The sequence below is a fragment of the Tamandua tetradactyla genome, chromosome 3 (genome assembly GCF_023851605.1).
Source record: "Tamandua tetradactyla isolate mTamTet1 chromosome 3, mTamTet1.pri, whole genome shotgun sequence".
Lineage (NCBI taxonomy): Eukaryota > Metazoa > Chordata > Mammalia > Pilosa > Myrmecophagidae > Tamandua > Tamandua tetradactyla.
Genome location: NC_135329.1, coordinates 40476699 through 40500236, shown reverse-complemented (window position 1 = coordinate 40500236; position 23538 = coordinate 40476699). Strand labels below are relative to the sequence as shown.

The following is a 23538-nucleotide window of genomic DNA, read 5'->3' as shown; positions in this document are numbered from 1 at the left end:
GCAGGCACCGAGAATTGAACCCAAGTTCCGAGGTGAATTTTTAATTCCCAAAGTTGACCTTACACAACAAAAATCAGTGACCGCTATAGAGAATTTCACAGAAGTTGTGGAAAGGATTTGGAAACAGATCTTCAAGACGTTTCTTCATAGAGCTAAACCCAATACCTTAGTAGCTTGATGCAGCCTTAGTTAACAAGAGAAGGCATAGGCTCTTTAGTAACCAGTTAATTCCTTCCTAAAACTTTTATTTGTGGTGATAAGTAAACAATCTTAGAGATCGGGGAGAATTTCGCCTTCTCAAGATACAAGTAAGCAGTCAAACCCTCTCTTTACAGCAGTGCCAAGAATCGAGTCCAGATCGAATTACACTCTATAGTTTGATGATGAAACCGATTCAGAGATTTCCACAGTTCATTCTTCTTCTCCAGGTAAATGACCTTCTTTTGAATTTAGTCAAGCCAATCATCCAGTTTTCCTATAATTCATTTCAAAGTAGGATTTGCTTTTACGTTTTCAAACATGATCATCACCTTTTACCTGTCATCTCCTAATCAAGCTATATAAAGTTATAAGGGAAAGGGGTCAGGGCAAGAAAATCTTCCTAGAGTATAAACCTAAGGTTGATGCAGCTGTTGAGACCGCACATTCGCAAGACCCGTAGCCCCTTGAGTCCTGGACTCGGAAAGAGCAGAACAAGACATTCCTCACGTAGAAAGTTGTCGCATGTACCCTGCCTGGCTGTCCCTGCTTGCACTCTTCTGTGCTGATTCCCAGGAGGCACAGGCAAGTGTGAGCTGGCAGTATGCGGGTTTCCAGCTGTCAGGAAACCTTTCCCTCCTTCCATGTACCAGGGTTCTGCTCTAGAACAATGTGGAGAAAAGATTCCCTCCTTTGGGCCCAGAGAGGATATGCGGTCTTGGAAAATAAAGAATAGATTTTGACGGAATATTTAATCCATTGCTTTATTCAACAAACTAGCTTATGAATGGGCGATAAAGAGATGAAGATATTTTCCAGCAGATCCTACACTTTTTTTTACCTAAGAATTCTCAACTACATATATTTGTTGTTGATACATTAAAATATTTTTGAGTATTTGTAGGGATATAAAATATTTTATTAGAAAAACCTTCCTCTTTATATTTGATGGATGGTGAGCTTGACTACTTATTTTCAGACCTTTTAATCTACCCTCCAGCCGCATGAGACGCCTTAGACTGCATTGCTTCGACAGCTACCTTGTTTAAATGACTGGCATACCATTTGAAAACATATTTCAAGGGAGTCTCTACAATGGCTTCTGCCCATGTCGATTTTTCAATGATTACTCTCTTTAAATTCCATCTGCTTGCTTTTTCTGATTAAATCAAATGGACTTTGCCTGGCTTGCCTGCTGATTGAAGATTAGCTAGTGAAATTATCCCTAGAAATAAACTGGCATTGGGGAAATATTGTTAATCTTCCTTTCATGATCATTTCTTTTATAACATTTGTATGAACTCATAAAAGTTGTCATGAAAGTCTGAAAAAAGAATTTTTAAAATATTAATATTGGCTCATTTTAATTTTAGTTTCTTTTCTTACATTTTTCTATTTTATGTAGAGTTAACCCGTATTAGAGCACTAATAGCAAAGTTATTTTTTCCTAAAGTCAAAATGTCCTGAAATGTACTTTATTCCTTCAATTAACAAATATTTACTGAGTTGTTAATATGTTCAAGACACTATTAGTCTCTGGAGGAACAGCAGTGAACATGAAAGCTGCTTATATTATGGAGGCCATATTTTGGCACGGAAGAGAGACATCAAACCACTAATTAGACAGTTGATTATTTACCTGCAATTGTGATAAATCTCATAAGGGAGAGCCAAAGGCTGCTGAGATTTTATAACAGGGAGACCTAAAGTAAATATATAATTGTTTTATAAACTGTGCGATGTAAAATCAAAATCAAATAATGAATACTTTCAGTAATTCATTAGTACATACTTTGATTATTTCTGATCATCTACTTACAAATAGTAACCGGTAGGAATACAAAAATTGCTGTGTGTTCAGGACATGTCTGGATAGATTTTTACTTTGACTTTACAGAATGTGGGTTTAATTTTCAATTTAGTTTGCCAGTTTTTGGTTTAATGTTAATAAAGAGTGGCACCTTTTGGCCAGTTTTTTTCAAAATATATAGTTTTCAGACAGAAAGGGTAGGGAAAAGCTGTTGGAAATAGAACAAAAGAAAGCAAAAGCAGCAGAGAAAAGCCTTTGAATTCTCCACCAGCAAGTTAGCTAACGATAATTACAAAGAATGGCATGAGTCCACTTAACACTGATGTAGCTCTTTAGAGTGTATTTCCATTATTCCCTTAAAACGGCCCCGGAAAGAAGGTAATTATTCCATTTTTATGAGTTGTAAAACTGAGGCATATAAAACTTAATGATTTGCTCAGAGCAACACAGCTAGATAGTAGAAAGACTGAAGTGCTAGCCTGGCCGTCTGACTCCAACCTTTTTTTTTAATTTTATTTTTTTACATGGGCAGGCACCGGGAATCGAACCCGGGTCCTCTGGCATGGCAGGCGAGCATTCTTGCCGGCTGAGCCACCGTGGCCCGCCCTGACTCCAGTCTTACTGCTTTTCACACTACCTAAATGATACTGATGGTAACATCAGGAAAATAGTGTTGACTGAAACACTGCAGAAAAGCGATGCGGAGAACATAATTGCCTAGCCATTGTATTATTCAAAAATTTAAAAACTGGATCTTGTAAGACTTTCACACCCTTTCTTTTTTCTTTTTTTTTCACCTACCTGTAAATACTTAAGTTCACTGAGGAAGGATACATAAACATACATAAACTCAGAATTCCAGTTTGTATAAACTCAAGAATTTTGATTAAAAACATTTTCATTTTAAAAGGGTTTAGCATGTTCTTCCAAATTGTTACCCTTAGATTTAGTTTAGGTCAATCTACATGCATTTTTTTTCTTTCCTCCCCACTTCTCCCAACCTGGGATACCTTCTTGAAACTTTCATTAGAATTTTCCATAAATGATAATATTGCATCTCTTAAGCAAATAAGACTCTCAGTTTAATGAGAAGATGCAGTCCAAAAACTTAACTGCTGGTCCCAGATTTATGTGAAGGGTTTTCTCTCAAATCCAAACTATTAATTCTTAAGCTTTTTGTCTCTTTCTTTCTTTTTTTTTTGCCATGCGCAATTAATTGCTAGTATACCATAGAGGATTCTTTGGAAGGGGGCAAGGGGGGGGGGGGTCCACATTATTTCAGAAAAAGCTCTGCTGTAAGAGACAAAGCAGTTTTTAAGTCTGAAATAATGATATGGGATGTGGCCAAAGGACTACTGCTTCCCCAGATAATTATGTTACGAAGGCACTTGAAATTGTTAAAGGGAGAGGAGAAAATTGGAGGTGAAATGGCAGGTACTCACCTTCTCGTCTGAGTTCTGCTCATTTCCTTGTGGTTGTTGGTGATGGTTGTGGCCAGGCAAAGGGAGGTGGTGTGTGGAAATGACCTGAGGGGGGATTAACAAGCCCTTCCTTCCCCTGTCCCTCTGCCCTTGAATTATCAGGCGCTTCTGCTGGCCTCTTCTTATATTTGCTCTCTGGTCCTAACAGCACCTTATCAAAGTTAGCTCTCATCTTGACTTATTACTTGTAGTTGCTCTGATATTACAGCTGTCCCACATAACACGGGAGAAAGCTGACTCACCCCCAGCTTTTCTGGGCTTCTTAATTTCTTGCAAGTGGTCTCAAAACATCCATCTGCCTTGTGACCTGGTGTGTCCTTTACCTTAATTGTCATCTTTTCTCCCGTGTTGTATAAAAATAACAATGTGTAGTAACAACAACAGCAAATGCAGTGTTTGGTAATGAAGGCTGCGAGGCCTGTGCAGGAGCCCCGTGATGTATATGTCAGCTCTTCACAGTAACTGCTCAAACTGCTGGTCTTCACAGCTGTGTGTGATGCTTTGATTGTAAATGGTGCACTGGTTCTGTTCCATTCGCTACCTATCTATAATGATGGTACCAGAATTAGCTTTTAAGAGGATTCATTTTTGTTTTCATAGGATTTGCTGTGGTTCATAAGCAGGGACTGTACAGAATAGTATGTTTTACCCATTCAAACTGGAAACCTCTAATCATATATACAGTGTTCTTATCAGATTTAAAATAAAAAGGTTTATAAAGACGAGGACGCTGTTGAATTCCACTTCTGCTTAGCTCTTATAAAGTTGGATAGGTAAGAGATAGAGCCATATTTATTTCTGAGAAATAATGTCTCCAATTAACATTTACCCTCCTACAGCAAACAGCAAAATGAGTTGAAAAATGTAAGGCCTATGTAAAGTCAAGATGACAAAAAGATTGACTGTCATTTATAAGTTGTCTTTTAAAGCTTATTCAGTGTTTGAACCCATATTATAGCATTTTACTTTTGACCATTAATGTACTATGCAAACTCCTTACATCCTCCTTCTGCTCATCTGATGTATTAGAAATCTAAGGGTGTCGCAGATTCTTTTTTTGGCATATTGCAACACTGCAGTGAGTTCTCATTATAGGGAGAGATCCTGCTATGTGACTCGAAACTCTGGGTATAGTAATTGGTACAGTAAAACTGCTGCACATATCATATTTGGAAACTAAACTATTTAACAAAATAGCTGGATCCACTAAGCGTGGGTCCATTGGTCATGCAATTTAATGATCTTGAACACAAGTTGCAGGGAGCAAAATATATCTAATTAAGATGGTAGCATATTGTTATTTATAGTGTCCTTTTTTTGTAAAATGCTAGTTTTTTTCCATTAGCAGTGCCATTTAATAAAGCAGTTTTGTTTTTGCAAAAGGAGCTGTTCAAATGTTCAGCCAAATCGTGATTCACTTAGTTTAATATCCTTTCCAAAATGCTAAATTTATTTTTCACTAGAAGTAACTGATGTCATCGCCATCTTTCTAGTTGTCAGTTTGTGAATGATGCAATTGTTGAGATTAGAAGTTTGCGTGTGATAACCGCCTCCTTCCTTCAACTTCAGAATTCACAGGTCTACCATTTCACCTTGTTTTTCAAAGGATATGTTGAAGAATACATCCAAAGGACATCCTGACAGGCTGCCTCTTCAGATGGCACTTACAGAGCTTGAAACATTAGCAGAGAAATTAAATGAAAGAAAAAGAGATGCTGATCAACGCTGTGAAATTAAACACATAGCAAAAGCCATAAATGAAAGATACCTGAACAAGGTTGAGAGAGATTTTTTTCCACTCTATGCTGAAATTATTTGTTTTGTACTAATAAACCATCATTATTTCAGCCATTTATCACTAATCTTTTGGCATTTTAATAATTCCTTTGGCTCAGAGTTCTTAACCAGGGTTGATGGAGTCCTTTAAGTGGTTCGTAAATACCTGACCTTGTATGCAGAGCTTTATTAGGCTGTACATATGTGTATTTTATTGGGAAAAGCATTCTAGATTTGCTAAATTCTCAGATGGATCCAGGCCCTCAAAAAAAGATCAAGAGCAACTCTTTTAGCTTAGTTTCACTTTCAAATGCAGTGTTTAACTTTACATAATAATAATAATACAAGCTCAAAATAATAAAAAGCATTTTTATTTATACCCTTTGTGCAGGAACTAGGCTGTGTGTATCTAAAACTGATAGAATGTAGTATGAAACCAGTTCATTTTTAAAGCTGTATTTCAGCTTTATATTTACAAAATCACTTTCCTAAAATAATTATCTGATTTTGTGTAGGCTTAAATATTTATTTAAGACTTTGGTCCATGGGAAGCTTTAATGTAGATGAACCATGTTAATTACTTTTATATGCTACTCAGCATTTCTAAACTCACCTTTTGTTTTCATCAATAGGGGTAATTTCCTACCTCAAAAAGACACTTAGTAAAGTAACTATGCGTACTTTGTAGTAATATCATTCCGTGATTGTCCAAATTATTTATATAGACATATTTATAAGCAGAAAATGACATAAAATTATATTCTTGACATAGTTTATATGTTATTTAAAATAATAATAATTGAATGTTTTAATACCTGTATAGAGTAAGTACCATGAGGCAAGAAGTGATGATCCCTCACTTAAATTACATAAGTATATACATGACTTTGTTATTCCCATGAGCCTGTCAAGAACAGTTCATTAGTGAGATCTGTATCACCAGCGATTGCTAGCAGCATATGTAAAGTTACAATTAGAAATTAGAGGGCTCAGGATTCTAAATTGTCTGTTGGGCTGATTTGTTTAATAAATAGGACTTCCTATATGACTTTCATCATTTTCTTAATTAACACAAAGCATCTTTCCAACGAACTAATGATATTTCGTTTGACTCGGTTAAATAAAATATGGCATACCATTAGAAATTAAAATGTTTATTTAATTATGCTCTCCTTTAGGAAAAATAAAATACAACATAATTGCTTTCACTTATAAGCATTCCTGATTGCTGCAGTGTTGCAAATAACAGAATGGTTAACTGTGGAATGAAAGTCTGTAATGAATGAAGCATATATTCAGAGAATTCATTTAAAAAGAAGTACTATGTTGAATGACAGTTAAAAATAAATGAAGCCAGGTGCAGGGGTAGTTCAGTAGTGCAATTCTCACCTGCAATTTGGGAAATTCCTGGCCCATGCACCTCCCAAAACAAACAAACAAACAAGCAAACAAAGAAATAAAAATTCAGCACACAAAAATTCAACAGATAGTGCTGCAATAATGGGATACTCACATGGAAAAAGAATGAAATGTGACCCCTGCCATACCGCAAACAAAATGAATGAATGAATGAATGAATGAATGAAGCCCTCCTTTGCGGAATCAATGTTTTAGCCATAAAAGTTGCATTTACAAGGGGAGATTTGAATCCCATTCTCTGTTTAGAATAACTACAAACACAGATATTGATGAAACAGTAAAAAAAAGTCAACTTTCTGAACTTCTATATGAGTACTTGCATGAAGTATGAGTGGCAATAAAAGAGTAAGTAGGAATATATGGATTCTCTTAAAGAAAAAATTGTTTTAATGCCCCTCATCCTTATTTTTTCTGATAAACTAAATTGTAGTAACTGTGTCAAGTGTTTTTGGATATTCAGCTTCTCGGCAGTGGAAATAGATACCTCATTCGTTCTGATGATGTGGTAGAGACCGTTTACAATGACAGAGGAGAAATTGTTAAAACCAAAGAACGTCGGCTCTTCATGTTAAATGATGTATTAATGTGTGCTACAGTTAGTTCACGGTAAGAATACTTTTAAGTCACTGAATTAGCCTTATAATTGTATGTGTTGTATGTGTCTAGGAATAAGGAATAACTTCACTTTCTTATTAAAATTGAAATGATCTATAATAGATGAACTTAGTCATCTGTTCCTATGATTAAGGGACATCTTATAATAAACAAATTTATTTTTAAGTGGATTCAGTGTGAGTCACTCAGTCACTGCTGGCAGATACACACAGAGGTATGTATATTTACTCTTTAGAAAAGAATGATATTGGAGCCAGAAACTAAATTGAGTTTCTTTTATAATCCTACTCCACCATTCTATAGTCTTACTGTTTTTTTGGTCATTATTCAAGTTCATTTCAGCTGCTTCTCCATAAATACATTTCTGATATTGATTTCTGGCATAATTAGATTGGATGTTTTCATATTTTGTGTAAACCAAGACAATGAGTAGCACTTTATCCTAGTAATTTTATGCTATCGCCTTGGTTTTTCTCTTAAAACAGTTTTGCATCAGAATTTTTCTCCAATACATAAGAATATTATAGTATGTTGAGGATGGTTGAGAAGTTAAGAGATCCTAAAATATAGACAGATTGCAAGGGAATTGTTAGAAAATTGTATGTAATACTCTTGGTATTATATAAAATATTACAAATTAAAGCGGTGTCCTGCAGCCAGTTCATAACGGCTGTAAGAATCAATTGGTAAATTCTCAGAACTTTTGGGAGTCTTTTGCTAAGTGCTTGGTAGCTTGAAATCATCTATGATGAGATTATTTACACAATGGAAATTGGCAAACAGTACAAATTAGGTCTATCTCTTCCCATTGAAAACCACCTATTAAACATTTACTAGCACACCACTGAATATGACATATTTTTTGGTGCCTATGACCCTCATTTACAAATTACCAAATAGATCACCATTCCCACTATTAATTTAGGGTTCTTAGCAGGACGGGGGCATAAATTAATATTTAGGAGCTCACATTATGGATCTGACTTCTTGAATTGGAATCGAAGCTCTGCCAACTCATCATTTTGAAAATTTACCTCATCTCTAAGCCTCAGGCTCCTTGTCTGTAAAATAGGGACAATAATAAAAAGTACTGATGAAAATGATAATTATCTCATAGGATTCTTGTAGGGATTAAGGTGAGAAAATTCATTAAAACTGTTAGCACGGTCCTGGCACATTGTATGTCCCAATAACTATTTTTATTTTTATTCCTCATTGTCTTCACTTATTTTTGTGGCAGCTACAAAATAAGTCTAAACGTGTACCAATTTTAATGATCCCCATTTTTTTTTCTTTTTTTTTTTACATGGGCAGGCACCGGGAATTGAACCCGGGTCCTCTAGCATGGCGAGCAAGCATTCCTGCCTGCTGAGCCACCGTGGCCCGCCCAATGATCCCCATTTTTAAAGAATCTTTTTTGTTTGGTTCATATCAGTGTCTTTGCCTTTGTTTTTGTAACTCTTTAGCTTTCCATGTGTAGAAAGAAGTTATTTGCATTCTTGTTTTGGGGATGGTTCTGCTTGGTGAAGCTCTGAAGGGACATATTCCAAGATTTACCCAGTTTGTACTCCTTTAGAGAAGTTTTTAGAATAACAAGTATCATAAATAAGACATTTCTACTTCTGTTTTTCCAGTATTGCAGAATGTTTCCCGCAATATAGAAACAAGTAAACTTTAACAGAATTGTTGCCAAGTTTATTTGCCCCAGAAACAACCACCCTTTCACATGGCACCTGTTACTTCCAACTGAACTGGTGTCAGGGTGACGCTGCATCGTTCTAGGTTTCCCTGTCTGCGTACTGCGAATAGTAATGCTTGCCCCACCTCAGGAAATCTGTGGATACATGGCAAGAGGAAAGATGCAAAATTATTTTGTAATCCAAAAAGTGCTCTGCAAATGTAGGTGTTTCTTTTAAATTTTTGTTCTCATTCTTCATCCATATTTCTCAGAATAGGGTGGGAGGCCCCCTGCACTGGAATCGCTGCAGTGCTCAGGAGAGGGGCCCCTGCTGCAAGCTGCAGGGGTGATGCTTAAGCCCACCGAATTCCACTGCTTTAAGAGTGGCTGTGCCAGTATAGTTCTTTTGACATTTTATATAGGTTTGAACATCTCAAGTTGACAGAACTGATCCACTTTGAAGAGGTATGAAGCTTTATACGTTAGAAGTTAAGTTAGCTGTGCTTAGTATCTGAAACATAATGATCATGCCCCCTCCCCCCACACACACACACTGCCCTGCTCTCTACCAGGGATCCCATGTTTTGAGAATTTTTTTTTTTTACAAAGTACAATATTGAGTATCAATCCATTTTCAATCCATGTTTTATTAGCATGAGATCATCAGTGATACCGCCTTAAGGTGATGAAATGAGAATACATTTTGGTTAAGCTAAAATATTTATTTTTTAAAAATAGCCTCCCAAATTCCCATTATAGCTCTGAGGACATAAAAATTCCCAAATCCCTTTTAGAAGAATGAAGCTTTTTAGATTCAAACAAGAGGAATAGATGTTTTGGTTAAGAGTTCATGGCATCTCCATTAAAAAAAAAAAATGAAGGAGCATTCTAATTCATAGAATACATAACCTGTTTTATCTCTTATTCAGTTGTCTGAATTGTGCTTCCTCTCCTTTTCCCCTTTCCATATGGATAGAAGTTGCCAGGAAAAGTGAAATTCTTTCATGTCAGAAGGAAGTTTTGGATGCTTGGGTCTGAATTGACTCTCAATAAGTCATGTATTTTTCATTTAAAGCATAGCCCAAGATATTTTGGTTATTCTTGTCTACCCCAATTTTGATTTTTTTAAATATGTATTGAAGAAAACCAAAGATGTGATTGTCACCAAAGTTAGAGTAATGGCTGCTTCTGGAGAGGTGGGGTTTCCACGGGCGTCTGAAAGACCCCGGGCATACTGGCCGTGTTAAAGCTCTTCACCTGCGTGGTGGTTACACAGCTGCTTGCTTTATTAATTAGACTCTGTATGAATGTTTTATGTATATATCTGGATATATGCTGCATTTTATGAGAAAAGGAGAAAATAATCTCCATAGGCCATGAGTTTTTTCATTTCTGTAGACTCAAATATTTTCATCATAGAGTGTGAAAGTCTCATTTGATTCTCATTTAAAATCGTTATATTATAACCATATGAGAATAAAGAAAGGATTGTTTCATACTCGTATGAAACAATCAGAGAATATTGCTTATCCGCATGGGAGATTTTGTCTGTTCATATTATTTTCCAGAATGCTTGAGAATCTTTGGTCAGATAATCATCAGTAAGTGTCTGGCTTATTCCTTTTTTAACTTTTATGGTAACTCTTAAAGCTTTCTGGGGAATATGTCATTTCATGATTCTCCCCTGAGTTTTCTGGATTAGAGTTAGAAGAGTTCTTACTCTCTCACCTATTTGGAGGTCTCCCATGGAACCAAATGGAAACTACTCGTAAGAAAGTCAGAAGCACGATCATTTAACAATAAACTGTTTCTCACTTGTATATCCTAAAGCATAAAAAGTATCACAATGTATTCATGTGATTAAATTGCAGTTTTCTCATTGTTTCAGCACCTCACATGAAAGCAATGCTATCATAACAACCACCCAAAGGTATTTATTAAAGTGGAGTGTTCCTCTCGGACATGTAGAAGTAATAGAATATGGCAATAATGAAGGCCCAGGAGACAACAGCAGATATCCCTCTGTGCTTTCACCTGAAAGCCTGGTAGTTGTTGCTGATGCTAAGCCAAGTAAGTGACGCTTTTATTAATGTTATTGCAAGTGGTGAGGACCAGTGTAAACTCTGATATAATTGAACTCTAATTCCTCAACCTCTAATACTGAAAAAAGACAAAATTAAAAATAATCAGTTTTGGGTGGGATAATGCAGTCTTTAGCCTCTATATTTTATATTGTCGGATAGATATAAACTAATATGGCCAAATCAGATTTCTTTGAAATTGTTTCATCAATTGCTGTGCCTCTTTTTGGGTTTATAATAAGGACTTTGGAAGTGTATTCAGTCTTCCAAATTCTGATTTCCATTCTCCATCTTACATTAAACAGGTTGAACTTTAGCTCTCATATCTTTTGAGCGAGTCTTGAGGTGACGCATAGGAAAGTCTTAGAGTTATAGACCTTGATTAGAGACTGAGGTCTCCTGCTAGCTTATATATTGAGTCAGCCATTTAAAATGGTCTTTTCTTCAGTTTTTCCATGGCGATAGTATTTGTCATATGAAGTTCATTAAGTAAAATGAGAGAAAGATGCCAAAATACTTTGGAACTGTTTCAGTTGCTGCATAATATTTATGAGTTATAAAAATTGGCTGTTTTATTCACTCTCTGACTTTCACCCCTGTATGTTGGAGCAGTTAAAGTACAGTGAATGGGAACTTTCAAAAGCCTTTGTTTATATTAAATGAGCATTAACCTTTCCGATTATTTTATTTCTGACGAGTTTAGAAGCAAGAATGCAATTTAAAATTTTTAAAAATTTTCTATTTGAATATTCATACTGATCTGCATTTATAGGAGCATAACATACTGGAGATTGGGTGTATTTTTCTTTGAGGTCTCTTTTTCTTATTCTCCTATAATAGTCATTCAATTTGGTTATCTGCCGAGTAGGCTAATTCTTTGAGCATATTATTCCAATTCTTAAACTCTTGAATTGCTGACTGCTAAATCATGCTCCCAATTTAAATAAATGTACAGAACCTCCCAACAAATAACCAGAATACCAAACTACATTACAGATTTTCAAAAAGAGTTTTGTACAGAAGAGAGGTATGGAGAGGAAGAGAGAAAAAGGGTGGGAAGGAAGAGTTCGGAAAAAAGGGAGCAGAGAAAGAGAAGTGCTTTTTCAAATTGATAAAATGCATTAAAATTTTACTCAAGGGCAATTTGAATATCTTACCTGTTATAAATGCTTAAAAATCCATTTAAATTATTCTGAAATATTGATTGCAAATCACATTGATGGCTTGGTTTGTGACTAACATGCGTTTGTGTATTTATAATGCTATCAATCTTACAGTGTATTTGCAATTAAAAATACCTTATTGTTAAATAGCTAAAATGACCTTGATCCCTAAAATAGATACTATATATTACATGTACCATTACATTTTCTTATTCAACTTTTTATTTGTGACATATTGACTTAAGAAATAAGATTAGAATGCAATCAACCCACAACAATCAACTGTGGCAAAAGGAGGAACTTGGACATAGAATATTTCTCATTGTCTATTAAAAGAAAATGTATCACTTTGAAGAATAATTCATTTTCTTCATTTTGTATTCAAGGAGAAATTTGTTGTCATATCCTAAATGACGGAGCTCTTGGAAAATGCTTGAAAACACATATGATTATGATTTGCAGACTTGAAATGATTTCATTTTATCATGCCTCTGTGAAAAAGCAAGGACATAACCTCAGTGAAAGCAGTTTTTCATGGAACATCTTTTTGCGTATTGTTTTTTTGTTTGTTTTATTTTGTTTTGCATGGACAGGCACCGGGAAATGAGCCCAGGTGTCTGGCTTGGCAGGCAAGAATCCTGCCACTGAACCACCATGGCCCTCCCTGTGTACTGTTTTTTAACAGAGAATTTAAGTGAAAAACTTGCTCAGTCATCCATACACTTTTTCTGCTACATATCCTGGGCAGAAACTGAATCTTGGGCATAGTTTTTCTAAATTGTTCGACTTTCATAGAGGAGTTCAACTACTTTTGGTAGTTTATATTAAGAAATTAGAATAATAATAAGTGTGTGCGACTTTAAATGAAATTAGTTTGAATTCGTCTCTTGCTCATTTTATCAGTTTTGTGGCTTCCTTTCCTGTTTTATTGTCTGGCATGCAGTAGATGTTTATTAAATATTTGTTGAGTGAATGAATGAAAAAAATGGAAGCACTGGTTGCTATTAAGTTCTTAATTAAAACTTCATCTTTCTAGCTATCTATTTATAGATAAAGAAGTCCTTTTCTAAACCAAACCCTAGGTCCTGGTAATGCAAAATGAGACAGATGTGCCATCCTAAGGATCACAATAGAAGACAGACTTATCAGTCCACAAACACTACAGTGTGATATTTTCTATACTAGAAACAAAGGCAAAGTACTCTGGCAACTCAAAAGGAGGTAATTTTCTCAGAGAAGGTTCCTTTTAAGTTAGGTTTTGAAAAATAAGTGAAATTTCAATAGATGGAGAATAGAGATATGTTGATTATTTATTCGTGTATTAATCCATTCAGTTAGCTGATAGGTATTGGCCACCTAATTATCTGACACATAGCATGGGAGCATTAAAGAGCAAGTATGCTCAGGAAGTGGTGGGCGGTGGTGTGACTGGAACTTTAACAGCCCTGTGGCCGTCACCCCACATCTGATGGAACCCTGGAAACTGGTTCCACCCACAAGAATATACAATTGGAAAAGGCCTGGAAATTTTTCTGCTTCTACTTGGTCCTCTGATGCAGACATCAATGAAGTATTCACCTCTGATTTTATAATTGGCAATGTTTAAAAGAAGAACTCTGTGACCATTTGAGTGGTATGCTATATAGACTTGACAACTTGAGAAGTTGCTTTTAGAAATTGAGAGTCCCTTGTTCCATCTTAATCTTATTATCCTCATAAACCTATGGTTTCAATTATGTGCATGGTCATGCTCAGAGAGAAAATGGCCAGGGTCAGGGAAGGAAAACAAAGAGTAATTGCTTATAAATTCTAAAATATCAGTCTCATGGAAGAAAGAAGAGGAAAATGATGGTATTGTTCATGTTTAATGCTAGCATCTTAGTTCAAAAGAATTAAAATTCCGATTCATCAATTAGCTTATATTTAGCATTAACAGATTGTAAAAAATAAAAGAGTTTAATTAGGCATTGTCTTAATGGAGTTTTCCAAAGGGAAAGAGCCCACAGGGAAGTAGTGCTCTAAACCCAAATGGTGCTTCTGCAGAACCACTGCCAGTTCTGATATTCAGGTTTCCTAAAAGTGTTGCTTAGTAATTATTGTTAATAATTATTGTTTAGTAATCTAGGGGATATTTAACAAAAAGTTATTTACATCAAAAATAAGTGTGACCAACAAAGATTTTTGAAGCTTTCTTCCTGTCTCTTACTTGACTCCTAGAACTTGTAGCCTTCCAAATCTTAAACATGAACGATTCCATTCTTGAATTGTTCTAAATCTTGAACACTTAGGTCTTAGTTTTGCTTGAGCTGCTCTCAGAATTACCACAAACTGATTTTGGCTTAAACAGCAGGAATTATGGTACTCATGGTTTTGAGGCTAGAAGAAGTCTAAAATTTAGATATAGGCAAAACATGCTTTCTCCCCAAATAACTGGCATTCTGGAGCTGGCAATCCTTGGGGCTTCTTGGCTTTTCTGTCACCTGGCAATGTCCTCTCCTCTCTCTTAGGGGTTCCTTCTGATTTCTGGCTCTTGGTTCCTCCCTGTCACTTTCTCCTTCTATGTCTGAGTTTTTTCTGTTTATAAAGGCCGTCTGGATTAAGGCCTGTCTTTATTCAATTAAGCCATACCTTAACTAAAAGAGAATCTTTTTTTCTAAAGGATCCTATTTACAATGGCTTCATAACCACAGGAATGCAGGTTAAGATTAAGAACATGTCTAAATCAGGGTATATAATTCAATCTACCATAACTCATATCTTAGGGAAAAAAAAACCCACGAAACTGTTAGCTTGGCTTGAGTTATTAGAAGGATTTGTATTCACAATGAAATGAGGCATGTTTGATAAATTAAAAGCATGGTGGCTAGCCCACTTTTGTCTTGACCAAATCGTTTGTTCATTCATTCATTCAGCAATTCAAAAAGCATTTACCATATCCCATGTGTTAAGTGGGTAAGACTCAGCACTCCCCTCTGAAGCGCCCACTGTTTAACTAGGGTGGCCAGCGCGCCATTATTACCACCTGCATTAACATAAGCGGATTGGAAACTTGACCGGTTTAGGATCCTAGGAAGTCACTTCCGCATACGGAGAATTAAGTAGCCCCACAGCTAAAGTAGCAGCATGATTCCTGAATTGTCTGTGGTGGGTTGGGCTTTTTCTTTCCTTGGGAGATTTCTAGCTCATAATCCTGCTCAGTTACTAGAAGACGTGATAATAAGTATAGGGCTGGCAAGTTCCCTCGGAAATACTACTCTGGTATTAGAATGGCACTGAAGAAGCCAGCCTTTCAATTATGAGAGCAGAGGTCTATTTTTATCAGTTCATTGCAGTATGACCAGTGTCCATCATGATGCATTCAGTTATGATTCCTTGAATTAGTTAAGTAAATTATCAAGGGGACATACTCTTCACAGTGGTTTATCTCATCATATTCACATATTTTAAAAATGTAAAAGTTGATAAAATGTTAGATATGTAATATAAAACATATTGAATGGAAACTGTTGGAAAATATAAAATGCATTCTTTAGGAACTAAATAAGGTCTCATTGAATTTACTATGTATATACTGTGTGAGAAGCTAAGGCATCTAGCTAGGATAAATCTTTTAATATAGCAATTCCTGGCTTAGGTGACAAGATGAGGTTCCCCATTAGAGAGCCAAGAACAGAGTCCCTGGAGTCTGGGTGCCAGCAAGGAATAGCATGTTCACTTGATCCTTCAAATCAGTCACACGTAAAGTCCATTTTTAACTAAGAACTATTTACTACCATCCTCCTTCCTCCTCTCCTTATCCCCTTCACTAGTGGTTCTCAAACTATTACAGAATAATTCACCACTTAAAGCAAAAATTGCTGGGCCCCACCAGAAGAGTTTCTGAATCAGCAGGTCTGGAATGGGGCTGAGAACTTGCAGTTCTAACAAATTCTCGGGTGATAAATTTGTGGGATGTTGCTGGCCTGTCCTAGACCATGCTTTGAGGACTGCCCTCCAGTGCTCACTGGAGAAATGCTTCATGCTACTGCGTTTTCTTCTCATTCTCCCTGCTGCTTCACTGGTTTATCTTTAGAAGATTAGACAGAACGTGTTTAGGCTTTATTTGATTTTTCAAAGAGTCGTGATTTGTGTGCTATTTGTTAGGATCAAGTTTGAAGAGTTAATATTTTCTTTTTCTTTAGTGAAAGCCTTGATTGAATTATTATTTCACAAAGGTCAGGCAGGTAGGCATTGCTCATCCAATAGAAAAATAACGTTTTAGATAAAATGGCATTTGTGGTAGAAAACAGTTGGTGCCTTCAGATTCCTTCTGTCTTTGTTTTGTTTTGCATAAAAGTTGTGGAGTTGCTAGACTCTGAGTAGAATTTAGAAGAAAGCATTTTAGCAACATAAAAGAGGAAGATTATTAAATAGAAAGATAATTATTGTAAAAAGAGTAACCACCACGCTTAAGCTTTTCAGCAGCCCACAATCATTCCCTTCTTGAACAGAAGGAAGCTGAGGCTCAGAGAGGCTTCAAGCCCCAAAGCCTTTGAGCTTTTCACCTCATTGTGTTGCCTTTTTATACTAATAAATGCTTCTTAGTAAGTGTATCTTATGAGTCAGATATTTTGCTTATATGAATAAACTTGGTATTTACAGCAATCCTTCAAGTTAGCTCTTTGTATTCCCTGTGAATGAGAAAGGAGGATTCAGGGAATATCAAATGGCTAGTTAAGTGGCTGATCTAGTATTTTACCCAAGTTTTGCCCTTTTCATTATACAGTGATGCACATATGACGTGAAACATAATTGGTTCAGACAGGAATATATACATATTCTTAAAGATGATACAGTTAAATTGTCATCTTTTATAATTAGAAAATGAAAAGTTTTTTTATAATATACATAGCACAGATATCTAAATACTAATAAGTGATTAAAGTTCCAAATCTGTTGACCATTTATTATAGGAGACAGTAAATCTACCTTCCAAAATTAATATCGAGTTTCATTGTACAGAGAGTCTTGTCACCTACATGTTTCTAAATTAACCGATGGCCACACAGCTAAAGCCCTGGATGGGAAGTAGGAGCACCTGTTCTGCAGACTGGAGATACAGTTGCGAACATGAGAAATGAAGTTCCTGCCCTCATGAGGCAGAGATTAGGGGATGAGCAGGTTTGGGGGTGTGGAAAGAATTTAACAGTTCTGTGTTGGACATGATACTTTTTAAAGTTTTTAGCTTTTTTATTAAGGTATTCACATACAATAGACTTTATACATTTGGGTACCAGTTAGAGAACGAAGGTGCAGAGGGCCAGTAGGCAATGGATACCGGAGTCTGGAGTTCATGGAGGAGGGCTGGGCTAGAGACAAAGATTTGGGAGTCATTGGCACATAGACTACATCTCAATCCATGAACAAGGTGTTCTCTTGGGCTCTTGTTTTAGTGTGTCCATTATTAACTTTGTGGACCTCCATGGCTTAGTTTCCCTATCCATAAAGTGGGGTTTAATTTTCAGCTCTCAACTGTAAAAGAGGGGAATGGAGTAAATGACCTTTAAAATTCCTCTTAGATTAGAAATTCCTTAAAATAGTTATAATTTCTCACTGTGTGTGTAGGAAGACTGAACTGATGTCAAAACTCTCTGGGGCTTTTTAGATATTATACAATACAGTATAATGTGTCCTTGGATGTTAGAAATGATCAACACATTCATCAGCAAGTTTCTAGTATTGAGAAAGGATTTATCTTGGTGGGTCCTGACTCACTCATCACAGGATAGAGATATAATCTGTTGTTAAGGGCAGAATATAATTGCTTCGTAGCAGATCTATACTATTAATCTCATTAGCACCAGGCAAAATTTTCTCTTCCTCTTCACATCACTGGTAGATGCTTGTTGTTTAAGCAGATGAAAGTGTCACCTCCATGAATCGCATTTTAGCTGGGTTGCCTCAGATGTCTCTTCCAGAATTTCTATAGGATGATTTCAAACTTATCCTCAGTATTTTTGTTCCTTATGATTCTCTTGTAAATTGTCATCTCCAAATTATCTTGAGAAGCAAAGTTAGAAATTCTTGTTCTAAGTTGACATTCATGTGACTTCTCTGCTGTTTGAATGGATCTGTTATAAAAATTAGTACTGGAAATTTTGGTCTGTTATTCGGTGTTGAACACGGGGTGTAGGTGTCGTTGCTTAGCAACCGCAGCTTTTAGAAAGTATGACACAGCCACCATCAATGAAACCCAGGAAGGAACTGCATGTAAAAAGCTTTAAATCCTCCAGTGAAAGAGTGTACATGCTTTGCATATATTATTCTTGTTGAGTTATGACATTTTATTAGCGTCAAACTTTTCTCTACAAGTGCACACCTTGCAAACTGGTACCCAGAGATCCTCTAGGGATCCATGGATTAGTTGAAACTTTCTGACCCCCTGAAGTTATTTTGCAAAATTGCATGCATTTTTCTGGGGTGATTTATAAGGTTTCACCAACTTCTTAAATTAGGACTGGTGGTGGTGAAGAGAAAGATTGTGAACTATTTGTTGCCCTAGTCCTAATGCAGTAGACTTGTTGGCATATAGTTGTCAATTTTTGGTTTAAGTTCCATTCTGTTTGGAGGGGTGAATTTTATGAAAAAATAGATTTTTCTGTTACCGGAACTAAGGTGATGGTAGACCGTTTTCATCTACAATCTTTATAACCTCAGTTCAGTTTCAAAAAATTGACTATAAAGCACTCTTTATTTGCAGGACGCTTGGCTAAGTAGGAACTGTGGAGTGACAAGAAGTGTCATACGGAAATCTTCCCTGTGGTAGAGGAGATGAGCTCTAATTCTACCAGACAGGTCTTGATATATTAGGTGGTGCTTCATAAGAATGGCCACTGGAGACCTATTACTGCCTGTTTTTAGTTTCCTGGCTGCTGTAACAAATACCATACAGTGGGTTGGCTTAAACAATGGGCATTTGTTGGCTCATAGTTTAAAAGCTAGGGGAAGTCCATCAGCAAAATTGATGCTTTTTCCCCAAAGGCTGTGCATTCTATGGCTAGCTATCAGTGATCCTTGGATTTTTTTTGGCTTTCTGTCACATGGCAATGCACATGGTGGAGGCTTCTCTTTTCACTTTTGGGTACCGTTGACTCCTAGCTCCTACCTACCACTGATGGCTTCTCTCTCTTATATCCAATATCCTTTGCTTATAAGGACTTCAGCTGTATTGCACTAAGACCCACCCTCATTCAATTTGGGTACACCTTAACTAATAACATCTTCAAAGTTCCTATTTACAGATGCATTCACACCCACTGTCCAGGGGTTGTGACCTGAACAGATCTTTTGTAGGGAATGTGTTCAATCCAACACCACTTATCTTTAAACAATTCCCAAGGGGAAGTTCTTAAAATGTTTCGAGAAATTAGAGTACAAGTTGATATATTTTAAAGGATAGCACTCATTTAGTCACATAAATACTGATACATTTAATTAAAAAAAAATCAGCCACATTATTTTCTAGTTAATTTTTTAATCCTTAAAAATGATAGTGTGCTGGTTTGAAAGGAAGTATGCCCCCTAAGAAAAGCCATGTTTTAATATAAATCCCATTTCATAAAGGTAGAATAATCTCTATTCAATACTGTATGTTTGAAACTGTAATGAGATCATCTCCCTGGATGATGTGATTTAGTCAAGAGTGGTTGTTAAACTGGATTAGGGGACAACATGTCTCCACCCATTTGGGTGGGTCTTGACTGGTTTATTGGAGTCCTATAAAAGAGGAAATATTTTGGAGAATGAGAGATTCAGAGAGAGCGACACCATGAAGCAGAGTCCACCAGCCAGCGACCTTTGGAGATGAAGAAGGAAGACCTCCCAGGGAGCTTTGTGAAACCAGAAGCCAGGAGAGAAAGCTAGCAGATGATGCCGTGTTCACCCTGTGCCCTTCCAGATAAGAGAGGAACCCTGACCGTGTTCACCATGTGCCTTTCCAGATGAGAAAGAAACCCTGAACTTCATCGGCCTTCTTGAACCAAGGTGTCTTTCCCTGGATGCCTTTGATTGGACATTTCTATAGACTTGTTGTAATTGGGACATTTTCTCAGCCTTAGAACTGTAAACTTGCAACTCATTAAATTCGCCCTTTTAAAAGCCGTTCTGTTTTTGGTATATTGCATTCCAGAAGCTAGCAAACCAGAACAGATAGTAAAAATAAAAAGCATGATACTTAGTCTTAAGGTAAAATACACTTAAGTGTGTTAGATCAGTTTTGTATGCCTTTGCTTATTGGGTGGCATTGAGGCCAAAGTTAATGAACTATGCATAAAATGGAGTGATAATGAGAAATCTAAAAAGAAAAAATCCTGTGCAAATAAGGCTGACTGTATATCTTAATAGTATTCTGTCCTTGTGTAGGGGAGGGTTGCATATTAGACAAATGGCAATGCAGAAAGCAAAGCAGCCTCTCTGTTTTGAAACATGTTGTTTGCTATTGGGAACTTTGTAGAGAGAATGTAAATTTAGTCAGGCAACCCTTTTCTGGATTAGTTTCATTTCATGTCTTCAGAAACATTTATTGAGTGCCTGCCATATGTCTAAATCGTCTAAAAGTGCCAGAATTCTTTCTACAATTTGGCTATGAAGGGGGAAATAAGGCAGTAGCTACAGGGAGCTTGAGAATAAGAGAGAATTATTATTATTATTAATTAAAAATGAGATGGATGAGACTTAAGCATGTCTATAGTCTGAGAAAGAAGAATAAGGAAAAAGAGCTTGAATAAACAGAATTCCTAAAGGAACACAGAGAGTTTGCCTGAGATACAGGCCCAAACTTCCAGTCAAATGCAAAAATTTGAGTTGAGGCAAGTGCAAAAAATTGAGGGAGTTCCCATAAAAACATAAGACCAAACAATTTAGCACAATTTAAAAAACAATACAAATAAACAAAATACAAAGACCAAAGCAGAAAGAAGGAGGGAATAATTTATGGTTTTTAAGTAGAAGTAAATATGACTGAGGAAAGCTTTAACAGTTAAACACAGAATCTAATTCCGATCTTCTAAAATAAAAGACAGAGAAAGAACAGATTATAAATTATACTTTTTTATTAGAAATACTCATACAGATTAATTGAGGAAGAAAATCCTTTTTTGCTGGCTTTGGGCTTCAAGTAGAATTTATCACAGGAGTCTCAATATAAAGGATATTGGACAAGCTAATGAACAGATGTCCTTATAATAGTTGTCTCTTTAAAAAATGAAGAACTATTCCTCTTAAGACTATATCACATATGAGTCCCTGGTGAAAATTGCAGTTCTACAGAGGCAAGTCAGAAAACCCAATAAGGTTTGCAAGTCAAATAAGCAAAACAGTTTAATGAGGGTTTGTTTTGATGCAGTGATATAGTAAATGAGAATCTCAAGAAGAAGTGACTGTCTAATCTAGATTACCCCTTCTCAGATATCGGTCTCAACCAGATTTTTTACAGTAGCAGCTACAGTAGCCCTTACAGGCAGGGACAGCACTGTTGTGTTCTGAAGCAGGTCCTTTTTGAGTCAAGTGCCTCCTGTGGTGAAGCTCCACAGTTCTTGATCCTTAAGCATGTAAGAGTTGAACTCTGTCTTGAAGATTTGCGGATAAGGGCTACTGAAGTCTACTATAGTAAAACTTAAATCATTTAAAATATGCAGCACTTTTTAGGGTGGTACTTAAAATTGAATGGAATCAGAATGGAATAAATGCCTATCTTCTTGATTGCTATGGCAACCAATATCCCATTCATCTAAGCATCGTACTGTTAAAATATTGTGAGAGTGGAGGTGATGCTAGCGTTCAGTGCCATTTTTCCTGTATCATGTGCAAATTTCCAGACCTTTCTCATTAGCATCTAAAGAATCATTAAATTCTTTGGATGAATATTGAAAGCAAACATAAAATTTGGCCATCAGAGATTCCTATCTAGGTGGTTAATGTTTGACACTGTGAATATTATGAAAAATCTTGAAATAGTCTTTTGGTTTTCCTGTAAAGCAAAGCTGAAGTGGTAGATGGTTGGTAATTAACAGAAGTCAGTTTCATTTTAATGTGATAGTTTCTCACATATGGCATTAGATTTTAAAATACGATATTCTAGTTTTAAACTGTTGTGTACCTGGGAAAAGCCATATTCTTTCAATCCTGATCCAATCTTGTGGGAGCAGCCGTGTTGTATAGTTCTGATTCAGTATTGTGAGGTAGAAACTTTTGATTAAGGTATTTCCATGGAGATGTGACAAACCCAGTTGTGGGTGTGACCTTTTGATTAGATGGAGATCTGACTCTACCTATTCAAGGTGGGTCTTTTTTAGTTTACTGGAGTCTTTAAAGGGGAAACATTTTGGAGAAAGCTCAGAAGTGACATAGACACAGACATTTGGAGATGCTTGGTGTGCCAACAGAAAAAGCAGATGCCTAGACACAGATGTTTGGAGATGCAGAGCCCAGCAGACTCTGTCGCCCTGTGCCTTCCTGTGAGATGCTAAGCAAGCTAGAAGCCAGAAGGATCCACAGAGCCTGAGAGAGCCATTTGAAACCAGAAGCTAAAGAACCAGCAAACACCATCCACTTGCCTTCCCAGGTCGGCCTTTCTTGAGTCAAGGTGTCTTTTTCTGGATGCCTTAGTTTGGACATTTTTATGGCCTTAGAACTGTAAACTTCTAACTTAATAAACCACCTTTTATAAAAGCCATTCCATTTCTGGCACACTGCATTCTGGCAGCATTAGCAAACTGAAACAACCCATATCTGCAGAAGATAGCCGCCAAACACGTGTCTCTAATTGAATTGATGCAGTAGCACTCTATAGAGTTAGAAAAAAAACTATATCATGAATCTTTCTTCCAGCAGCTATGCTATAGAAATGTGTTAATCTTCTAAGATTGGGAACTCGCCATTCAGAGCAGGATTTGAGAAGTGGATGTGTGCAGAAGCAGAAAGAAGCTTTTTTTGTTTAAAGTGATTAATCTAGTGTCCCTTAACTGCTGGATGCTTTATTTTATGTGTCTGTTAGGCAGTTTTCTGCTCAAGGAAATATCTTCCCTTGCAAATACACCATGTGGGTGTCTGAAAAACATCTTAAAACATACATATATAATAGAACCACACATGATGAATGCTGTGTGTCCATTTCTGAATAGTGGTCATGGTGGGTGGAGAGGGAGAGGTGCTAATGGTGATGGGAGGGAGTTCATTTGTACCTATAACATTTTATTTCTTTTCGCAAAAATGACATCTGAAGCAAAAATAATGGCAAAAAATGTTAACATCTGTTCATTTTGGGTGGTAAATTTAAAAA

The 23538-nt window shown here is 36.4% G+C and overlaps 1 protein-coding gene across 13 annotated transcripts in view; it reads left to right on the top strand.

The window, feature by feature from the left end:
* The window catches only part of ARHGEF10 (Rho guanine nucleotide exchange factor 10), a 197086-nt gene that overhangs the window by 103796 nt on the left and 69752 nt on the right, over positions 1-23538 (top strand). For 8 of the 13 annotated variants that reach the window (XM_077153004.1, XM_077152999.1, XM_077153005.1 and 5 more), the window contains 4 exons: positions 336-428; positions 5096-5266; positions 7145-7290; positions 10866-11047. In XM_077153004.1, the coding sequence (XP_077009119.1) occupies positions 336-428; positions 5096-5266; positions 7145-7290; positions 10866-11047 (592 nt within the window). The remainder of the gene's footprint in view (positions 1-335; positions 429-5095; positions 5267-7144; positions 7291-10865; positions 11048-23538) is intronic. The other 5 variants (XM_077153003.1, XM_077153000.1, XM_077153008.1 and 2 more) reach the window with 3 other exon arrangements.